Source organism: Protobothrops mucrosquamatus, unplaced genomic scaffold, assembly GCF_001527695.2.
Source record: "Protobothrops mucrosquamatus isolate PMUCROS unplaced genomic scaffold, P.Mucros_1.0 scaffold2140, whole genome shotgun sequence".
NCBI lineage: Eukaryota > Metazoa > Chordata > Lepidosauria > Squamata > Viperidae > Protobothrops > Protobothrops mucrosquamatus.
Window position 1 is genome coordinate 91,322 of NW_015388239.1, and position 10,781 is coordinate 102,102.

Consider the following 10,781-nt stretch of genomic DNA (forward strand, 5'->3'; position numbering starts at 1 on the left):
GAGCAGCTCACGTCAAAAGAGAGAGAACCTCTACCATCGGGCCTGCAGACAAAAGTGTAAAAAGAAGGAGGAGAAGAGCAATTCTTCCAAGCCGGATACACTGGTGAGCTATAGGTTGTTATTTAAGGCAATTTGGGGTGGGCTGCCCTGCTCTTGCTTGTGTTGTTCCTTACGTAACAATTGACGGTTCTTGTTCCTTCGGCAGATGGGTGACTCCAAAGTGCTCTTTACTTTGACAGGAGCAGGATTGTGGGTTGTTGGAGCTAAGTGTTCGTGCTGGCAGGATGGGAGAAGCAAGCTGCCTTGCAGCTGTTCCTTCTCTTGATAATAACTGGGCCAAACGTGATCTTGGTTTGATGGCCATCCCAGGAAATAAAAAGGGCCACTTCCAGTTCCCGACAATGAAAGCCAGATCCATGCTTGATTGTCCAGCATTACTTTGGAGTGGAGCCTCTTTGTCTTTCTGAGTTATTCCTTTTCCTTTTTTTTTTTAACAGTCAGTGTTGGCATCATGGCCTCAAACTCGGGAATTGCTGCTGATGATGGTGAGAGCAGCAAGAATTGTACCCTGGAGAGATGCCTGAATGTATTCCGCGATGCAAGCAATGATAGCGAACAATTTGCAGCTTTGCTTCTGGTAAGATTCTAGCCTTTCCTGGGTGAGAGAAAATACCCAGAGGGAGGGAGGGAGGAAAGGAAGGAAGGAAGGAAGGAAGGAAGGAAGGAAGGAAGGAAGGAAGAAAGGAAGGAAGGAAGGAAGGAAGGAAGGAAGGAAGGAAGGAAGGAAGGAAGGAAGGAAGGAGTGGTGGGATTCAAATAGGAAGTCCATTCTTCCCGAAGTCCATTCTGGACCTGGGCAACAAAAAATTAGCTACCGGTTCTGCTGAAGTGGTGCAAACCAGCTGAATCCCACCACAGGAAGGAAGGAAGGAAAGGAAGGAAGGAACTCCTTGTTTGTTTTAGCTACTCAGTAGTAGTTGGCTAGCTATCTGAGAGATAAACTCAGCTGGGTCCCACCTGTAAAATGTGGTGGTGGTGGTGATGATGATAGGTCTAGCGCTTTTTGAATGTTATTTAGATCATTTATTGAATTATACAGTTTTAATCTTCTCATATAAATCAAACGTGGACAGCATAAGAGTTGTCCACCTGACAAAGAGTTGGAATCTTGCCCCCTTCCTCTCCCCCCCCCCCGCCGTTTGATACCTCCGGCTTCTTCTTTCAGGTGACCAAAGCGATCAAAGCAGGAGAAATCAATTCCAAAGCCCGTCGAAGGATTTTCGACGCCGTCGGCTTCACATTCCCAAACCGGCTTCTGACTTCCAAGGATCCCCCCGAGGGCTGCCCCCAGCACACTTTCCAAGCCCTGGGCCTCACTTTGCTGGCCTGCTTCTGCACCGATCCAGATTTAGCCCGGCATCCGCAGATGCTGAACAAAATCCCCATTCTGAGTGACGTGGTTTCAGCCAAGACCAGAGATGCTTCTTACAGCGCCATGATTGACGACGCCTACCAATGCCTCCGAGCCATCTTGGCTACCTCTAAGGGTCCCAGAGAGTTGATCAACAGGGGCGCCCTCTCTGCCCTCTGCCAGGCCTACGTGAACCACAGCTATGGCTACGATCAGGCCCTTCAGCTGCTGCTGGGGCTTCTGACGTCAGCGGAGACCAAGTGTTGGCAGAGAGCCACCACTGACCTCACGGGCGTGCTTAATGTCCTCAGTGCGGAGTTCCAGAAGGCCGAAGACATGACCAAATTCCAGCTGTGCGAGGTGCTGGCCCGCTTCGTGCCTCCTATTCTCCCCCCTGGCTCCGAATGCCTCCTGCTCCTCTACCGAGGCCTGTCGAGCATCTTAACAAGCAAGCTAAGCACTTCCCAGCGAGACCCGGCCTTGAAGCTTTCGGCCTGCCTCTCCCAAGCCTGCAGCTCGGCCTGGATCCCCGCCGGCAATTCCGGCAGCAAATTCTTTGCCCTCTTGATCAACTTGGCTTGCGTGGAGGTCCGCTTGACCTTGGAGGAGCTGGACCTGACGGAGGTGGATAAGAAGCGGGAACTGATGGCGGCCTGCTACGTCCTGATGGAGCTGGCCATTGTGGAATGCACCCGAGAGAAGGGCTCTCTCCTGCAAGACACCCAGAAAGTGCAGCTGGTGGGGATCCTGGAGGAAGCTTTGGGGGCTGTCATACATTACCTGAGACAGGTAAAAGCAGAGCCTGTCGCATGGGGTGGCTAATTATCCTTTTTAGATGGGAGGCTGAGGCTGGGAAGGGGGTCACCTTAGTCAGGTGCTCCTGGTCTGCAAGAGAGGCAATCCTGGCAATTAAAAAGTTCAGCACACGACAGGAATTGGCCGTAGGACGGGGGCAGTTCTTCCCAAATGTGTGCCGTTTGGACTTCTGTTTCAGTTGAGCTGTCAGAAGCCATTTGGGTCCTGAAAAATCGTTTTAGTTAAAACAGAAAGGTGGAAAAGTTGAGTTGTTTTTCTCAGCTGAGTGCCTGAGCTGTCCGTTCAAGAAAACTCAGTGCTTTTGCCGCAACCCCTTAATTTTTTAGCAAAAGAATCTGTCACTTCGACCAAATGGAGTCGAGGGTCTTTCTTTCCTAAAGGCCTAAGTTGGGGCAGGTCTGACATTTACGGCCTGCTCTCCTACCCTTCCTGGCGAGTCGGCTTCGCGAGGCCTCCTGCCTCGGCCCTTTTCGGCCTTGTGAACGTGGCCTTTTGAAGGTGTGTGGTTTTTTTCCCCCTTCCGCTACTCAGGTTGGGCAGAAGAAGCTGGAGGATCCTTTCATCTTCGCCTCCGTTCGAATCCTGGGCGCCTGGCTGGCTGAGGAGACCTCGTTCCTCAAGCAGGAGATCTGCAACCTGCTCCCGTTCCTCGTTTATTACGCCAAGGTGCAGTTTGAAGAAGAGAGGAGAAGCCGCCGAAGTGCTTCCCAATCGGAAAAGGAGCAGGCCGGACAAGGCCCCATCGCAGAGCCTCTGTGGCGGGGAGACGCTCTGAGGTAAAAAAATCCTGATAGTTGCTGAAAGACAATAATTGACAGGATTTCTCTCCCGCAGATCAGTAGATCTCCTGTCCTTTTGGCCCACGAGCCCCTCGTTCCCAGGGTTAGAATGGAAATACAGGTAGTCCTCGACTTACGGCCACAATTGAGCCCAATGTTTATGTTGCTAAGTAAGACAGTTGTTAAGTGAAATTTTGCCCCGTTTTATGAACTTTCTTGCCACAGTTAAGTGAATCACTGCAGTCCTTCCGTTAGCTCAGGGGTAGGCAACCTCGGCTCTTTTATGACTCATGGACTTCAACTCCCAGAATTCCTGAGTCAGCATGGCTGACTCAGGAATTCTGGGAGTTGAAGTCCATGAGTCATAAAAGAGCCGAGGTTGCCTACCCCTGAGTTAGCCACACGGTGAATCCAGCTTCCCCGTTGAAGGTGGCAAAAGGTGAGGACATCATCCCAGGACCATTGAGGACTAGTAGGTTGAGGGTCACCCGTAGTTCTGTCTTGTCTGCAATTGAAGATCAAACGGATCGTCCGAAAGGCAGAAAAAACCCTAGTTCAAATTTGCAGCACAAACGTACCACTTCCCAGCCTCGGTTGCGTCCCTTATAACACGGTAAAGCTACATGCTTCTCTGTTTTTGAAAACTTTCCCAAATGTTTTGACCAAAGTTTGCTTCTTGAGGGGAATCAAGTGAAGTTTCTTTTTAGAACAGGGGGGGTCAAACTGCCGCCCCGCAGGCCGGATCCGTCATGCAACGGAAAAAAAGTCGCGATACATCGCAACACGTCACATGACGTTGCGAGTTTGACACCGTTTTAGAACGTTAATTATGGATGATTTGCCTTGCCTTGGACTGGCTCCATCCTGGCTTTGTAGGATGCCCAGAGAAGTGATCTGAGAGATTTGGCTATCCTCCACAGAAACCACACAGCCATCTTTTACAGAGTCATTTGCTTGACTCTCGTGGAAGAGATGCTCTGACATTTAAATGCCGTGGGACATTTTATTGGATGTCCAGTTTTGTATGTCCAGTACAATCTCAGGGCAGATTGTTAAGCTGATGTTGACTTTTATGGAGCACCTTCCTTCTTATTAATGTTGCAAATGAAGTCTTGTGTGCCTAGCTCCTGTTCTAAATGCAGGATGAGGATTATGTCTCGCCCTACCTCAGGCTGGCCTACCACTCCCAGCATTTCTTGTCCCTGGTATATTCTTCATACTGAGCTATCAGGCTCCTTGGGTTAAGGCAGCAAGACTGGCTAAGGAATTCTGGGAGTTGAAGTCCACACACAACTGAAAGCTGCCAAGGTTGAGAAACACTGTGTTTTAAGGTATCTAGTAGTCTTGCTTCTGTTAATTACAACAGCTTGCAATCACTAGCTGTGGTTATATTATAAAGGCAGCAAGCATCAAGAGGATCGTACAGCGATTTGTAACGATGATTCTAGGCCCGCATATAAAGAAATGATCGTCCACTTCTTTCTGTACTCTCCATATAATTTCTTGCTGCTGTGCCTGAACTGGATTGGAGAAACCATGTCTGTAATGACTCCACTATGTTTGGATTTGTTTATTTTCAACTCCTAGTTTTTCTGTTCTAATTGCAACTGAGCAATTCTTCAGTACTGTTTTATCCTCAAACCCCTGAGATGCAGGTACCATAATTTGACTGAGCAGGTTACCGACGTACCTTGCTTTGAAACACGGACATGTTTCCTCAAAGATCTTTTAGTTCTGCCTTTTAAATCCAGAAGGAAAGTCCATACGGAAGGCTGTTTGTAGGCTTTTGGACTGAACAATCCATTGAAAACTCTCTGACTTTAAACTCACTTCCGGGGCCTTGCATTTCCCCCTTCTAGATTCCTGTTACCTGGTTTGAGCCACCTGACTGCAGAAGATCGCCCCCGTGAGATCCTAATTTCCGAGGGGGCGCCGGTCCTCTTGTGCCAATATTTCCTGCACCGTTGGGAGACCTTTGTTTCAAACACTGAATCCCAGTCTGCTTCAAAAGTGATTGAAGCCAGTCTTCAGACCTCCTGCGAGATTTTCCTGAATTTCGTTGTCACCGCTCCCGATTTAATCAGGTAATGTACGGAGGTGGAGGTGTAATGCAACTCCTCTTTCCCTTGTTAGAAAGGTCCGCTTCGGGTTGTTGCTTAAGCGAAAGCGCTCTGCGGGGAGTTGAGGCTAATTGCTCCTGCGTAGGCGTTTGCCAGCAATCCGTGAGAGCTAGTGGGCAGACGACTCCCCATGTGCCGGGCTGCTCTTAGCGATCTTTGCACATTGAACACAGAGATCTCAAAAGCATGGGTAGCACATTCAGCTGCTGTGATTATGAAACTCTTGTGTTTGGGGCTGATGTTTTGCAGAGTTTCTGACAGCAGGCAGTTCCGTAAGCCCCATCAGCTCCCTTTTGCACTAAAAGCATCTGGATGTGTTCCTGCAAACACCTCCATTCCCAAACGTAGAATCGTAGGCTGGAAAAGGAACATTGAGATCAACCTGTCCAACTCAGCCCAGAATGGTATAGGGCAGGGGTAGGCAACCTTGGCTCTTTTTATGACTCGTGGACTTCAACTCCCAGGATTCCTGAGCCAGCCATGCTGAGGGGAGAGGGAGAGGTTTCCATGCTGAGCCATGCTGGCTCAGGAATTCTGGGAGTTGAAATCCACAAGTCTTAAAGTTGCCAAGTCTGAAGACCCCTGACCTAGAACAGGTGTAGGCAACCTTGGCTCTTGTATGACTCGTGGACTTCAACTCCCAGGATTCCTGAGTCAGCCATGCTGAGGGGAAAGGGAGAGGTTTCCAAGCTGAGCCATGCTGGCTCAGGAATTCTGGGAGTTGAAGTCCACGAGTCATGAAGGGGCCAAACTTTCCCCTATGCTGGCTCAGGAATTCTGGGAGTTGAAGTTCACGAGTCATGAAGGAGCTATAGTTCTCCCATGCTGGCTCAGGAATTCTGGGAGTTGAAGTCCACGAGTCATAAAAGAGCCAAGGTTGCCTACCTCTGGTATAGGGTCTCCAGCTCAGGTGGGGGGGTGGGTGATGGTATTGGAAGACCTCCAAGGTCCCTTCCAATTTTGTTATTCTGTTATTCTGCACGAGGGCCTTTAAAATATTTTTAAGTATTTGAAGGCTTATCATGCCTGCCCATAACTGCCCTGTCTTTTATAGGACTCGGTTTCCACCCTTGCCCTGTATCCTGGTGGTTTTTCTGTGGATGTGTTTGAATTTGTGAGATTCTACTGAAATGCCGTCTATCAGGGGAAATCCTATTGTATTTGGGTTACTTCTCAAATCCCACGTCCCTGGTGTTTTTTCCCCTTGTCGTTCTTGGCACGAGTTGAGCTACGTGCAGTCCAGAATTAGGCAGGATTTCAATAGATAGATAAAATAAAAAAAGCATGAAAAGCCAACTCGAGAGATTGCACTCTGGATCGCTGCTGATGAAGTTCGAGCAAGAACCGGCTTTGGCTTTGCTTTTCCTTCGTTTTAACATATATACCAAATCCTCCTAGCGCTGCTGAAGCGGAGAGCAAAATTTAGAAGTCCTAAGAAGATCGTGCAAGGAGGAGGAATTGCAAATAACTGAGAAAACATCACTTCTTTTGCTCTCCCTTTCCACAGCCGAGAAGATTGTTTCTCAGCCTTGATGGACACGGTGCTGAAATCTCTTCCGTCTCTGCTGCCACAGAGAGAACATCTCATTTTGAGTGCCAACCTGGCTACGCTGGGGCTAATGATGGCCCGGAAACTGTTCGCTTATGCAGGCAAGTGGTGATACCTCAAGTTCTGTTGACTGAACTAAACCATTTGAAGCAGAGAGGGGGCCAAAGCAGTGGCAGTTTTAATCTTGTTTCAGGGCTGGTTGGCTGGGCTCCCGTTAATGTGGGAGGGCACTTGCACAACCAGTACACATTCCTTGTATGTTAAAATAGTGCGTAGATCACCCAGGCGGTGCCAAGTAAGACTGGTGCCTCAGATTTCATCTTAGCCAGTTGCATTTTTTTCCCATGCCGCAGCAAATATAATTGTACCCGTGCAGGTAGTCCTCGGCTTACAGCCATTCATTTAGTGACCATTTAAGGCAGTGATGGCGAACCTTTTAGAGACCGAGTGCCCAAACTGCAACCCAAAACCCACTTATTTATCGCAAAGTGCCAACACGGCAATTTAATCTGAATACTGAGGTTTTAGTTTAGAAAAAACAACTCATACATTAACATCTTTTGTCTTAAAAGAAAAACACAATAACAAAGCTTTCAATGATACCAACAACTTTTTACTGAAAAGTAAAAGGTTGCATTTGGCATGCTTTTGAACAATTAATGTGATTTTTGCTGTTTTACGCATGCTGATAATTTGCCTAACCTTGGTTTATACGTTGTAAGTTTGAGAGCAACACATGCAGCACTCAGATCATCTGTTAGTCTGTTCCTGGTGTCAGATTTGATATAATTCAAAGCTGAAAACAGCGTGCTCGCTCCGGAGGCTTGTTTTGGCTAGGAAGGGGTTTGAGAAATGGCTTTTTCCTACGAAAACTTAGCCAAAGAGCGAGGCGGCATGCCCACAGAGAGCGCTCCGAGTGCCCCCCTCTGGCATGCGTGCCATAGGTTCGCCACCACTGGTTTAAGGTTACAGTGGCGCTGAAAAAGTGACTTATGATTGGTCCTTGCACTTTACAACCATTGCAACATCCCATGGTCACATAATAAAAACACAGGCACTTTGGCAATTGGATTGTATTCACCACTGTTGCAGCATCCCAGGGTCACATGATCACCGTTTATGACCTGTCCAGCCGGTTTCCAGCAAGCAAAATCGATGCAGGATGTCAGATTTCCTTCATGACTTTAACAACTGCAATGATTTCCTTAACAACCAGGGGGGGAAAGGTTGTAAAATTAGATGTGACTCACGGAACTATCTGGTTCCAATGGTAGTTGTAAGTTGAGGATTACTTCTATAGCAGTTTGAACTGCTCACAGTTCCAGGTTTATGTGTTTTAATGAGACCTGCCGATCAGTGAAGAAATTAACAATTATACACTTTAATGATGCCCTCTGGGTTTTTCCCCATCCCGAATTGGGAGTTGATTGATTGATTGCCTTAGTGCGGGCAAAGTGCTTAGTGTTCTTCTCTTTAAGAAGAGACTGGACAGCCGTCTGTCTGAAATGGTATAGGGTTTCTTGCTTGAGCAGAGGGTTGGACTAGATGACCTCCAAAGGTCCCTTCCAACTCCGTTATTCAGTGCTGTGGAAAGGAAGCCAGCCAAGATCTGAGAAGTATTTTACCGAAGCAGAAACAGCAAACTATTTCTCTGCTTTGGATAGCGAAGGGTCCAACGTCTTCCCAACCATCCAGATTTGAATTGGGGGGAATGTTCTTATTTCAAAGTGTTTATTTTCTCCAACCTTGCCTTTCCTCTGCGATGCTCTGGAGATCAGAATGAAGGCTAAAAAACGAGCAAAACAGATGGTGCTGTAACAGCATCGTTTCCCACATTTTTTTCCCCCAGACAGACCGGAACCACCTGGGCATTTCAAGGGTGATTCCCACACCGATGGAAGTGGAGGGTCTGGAGCAAAAAAAAATATCCTTAACGATATTCCAGAACTAAGCGTGCTAGTTATTTCCAGAATGTTCAGAAGGGCCAATTCAGGATGGAGGGTGGGACCGAAGCCAGATTGCTGAAGCTTTTTAGACTTCTCTAATCCCGACAAAAGCACTGTTCTTGCTTTGCCCCCAGTTAATTATGTCTCAAATTCAAGTGATGCAAGGGGAGGGGGGGATTGCTTTTTCCAAACTGGATTGCTTTCCGATATGTGGACTCCACCTCCCAGAATTCCTCAGCCAGTAAAAGTAAAGAAGGGACCTTTTATCCCTTGTGGACATGTGACAAAGCAAAGAAATATTGGAGTAACACCAGAAACTGATACTATTACGTAAAGGTAAAAAGTTGAGGTTTGATGTTGTCATCTTACCCTACTGCACCAAAGGGAGTCGAAAGTCAACGCCTTTTTTTTCTTTTTCCCCTTTTTCCTACACTTCTCCCTTTTGCCTCCCCTATCTCCCCTGCTGTTTTCTTTTGTAGTTTTGTATTTTACATTATAAATTAATCTTTAAAAAACAACAACAGAGAGAAACACTGTGCTAGATCCATCTAACGCAGTGGTGGCGAACCTATGGCAGCTTCGGAGCCCTCTCTGTGGGCACACACCCCGTCTCCCCAGCCCTGCCTCCTCCCACGGCCCCCTCCTCACCAGCAGCCCCCCCCGGAGGAGAGTCGCCCCTGGGCACGGCAGCGCAGCCAAGGACATGGTAGCCGGGCAGCGGGGACAAGACTCCACCCGTGCGCCCCGTTGCACGCAGATGATGCTGTGGGGCACGGGCGGAGGGCGTGGCCGCCATGATGCTGCGGGGCTGCCTGGGTGATCTGTGGCGGGCCGTGGAGGTGGTGGGTGGCCCAGTGGGCAGGGCAGAGCGGGGGCGGGAGGGCCGTTTTGGGGCACTCGGTCTCTAAAAGGTTCGCCATCGCTGATCTAACGTGATTCTTGGAATTTTCCCTCCCAGGTCTGCAGGGGACTCCCGAAGCGGAGAGCTTCTTTGGCGCCACCATCCGTTTCCTTGCCGAAGCTTACATGGCCCAAGCCAGCACCGAGGGGGGGATCGTGACCCTCGGCGTTTCGCCCGCCTACAAGGCCGCCTGGCCGGCCATCCGCGAGTTGTGGTTTTTGGGGATGCAGGCCTTTGCTAGCTGCGTGCCTCTCTTCCTGTGGCTGCCCCAGGACGTCCTGCGTTCCGGCTGGCTGCAGGACCTCTTGGCCTTGCTGGGCCGCGTCGTCCCATCCTCCGTGGATATGGAGGTGGTGAGGGCTTACCAGGGGGTCTTGGTGGAGCTGGCCAGAGCCAGCCAGCCATGCCTGGAGAGCATCCAGCAACACCGGGGTTTGGAGCTGGCCAGTCTGTATGGCATGGCCGCCTTAGAACAGTGCCTCTCCGAGCAGTGAGCGTGCTCGGGAACAGGTGGTGGGAGAAAGGTGCATTCTCCCAGAAGTCGCAGCTTCCCTCTGTGTCCTGCAGGGGGCAGCTCTTGTGGCAGGGGAGATAGTGTATGTCGGGCCTCTCTCCTTCCCTACTAGCTTGCACAAAGTTATCCCACGTAACTGGGGTTGGTTTGTTTCTTTGCCATTCTTTGTATTTATTTAATTTATTTATTGGGGGAGGGGGTTCTTTCTGCCTTCTTTCCAGGGGGCAGAGGACTCCCAAGGCAGATATATATCACACACACACACACACACACGCACACACAGAGGCAAACTTTTGCAAAGTTTAAAGATCATCATAAAGCGACTCAAAATCTTATCATAGGGCTGATGACGACGAAGATTAAATTATCCAGCCCCACAACATGGTGTTCATTCAAAGTTGGGGTAAGTTAGGGGGAGAGGGGGAGCCCTTTTTTTAAAAAAAAATATATAGAATAAATAGCTGAAGAGGTGCCAAATATTTGTGGCTCGGAGTTCCATGAAGACGGGACCACCGCTTTAAGAAAAAAAAAAGGGGGGGGCCAACAATGTCTCCATGCATGTTTTGTAGCTCTCTTGTGATCTCGTAGAGTAATATGAAGCAAAAGTCTTAACTTGCTGGCAGTTTAAAACAAAAAAAACAAAAAAAAAGCATCAAGCCTAATGTATTGCAATGCACATTAGTGCTCCTCCGTTTGACTCTTAACGCACTGTGAAGTAAAATAAGATTCTTCTCCGGAGACAGAT

The 10,781-nt window shown here is 48.7% G+C and overlaps 1 protein-coding gene across 1 annotated transcript; it reads left to right on the top strand.

Moving 5' to 3' along the window:
• The first annotated feature begins 511 nt into the window (after positions 1–511).
• On the top strand, positions 512–10,085 carry NCDN (neurochondrin). Its single transcript, XM_015824149.1, has 6 exons — positions 512–637; positions 1,226–2,200; positions 2,759–3,003; positions 4,866–5,090; positions 6,634–6,776; positions 9,580–10,085. Exons 1-6 carry the CDS (start codon positions 512–514, stop codon positions 10,014–10,016), a joined length of 2,151 nt encoding a protein of 716 aa, XP_015679635.1. The 3' UTR covers positions 10,017–10,085.
• Positions 10,086–10,781: the final 696 nt, after the last annotated feature.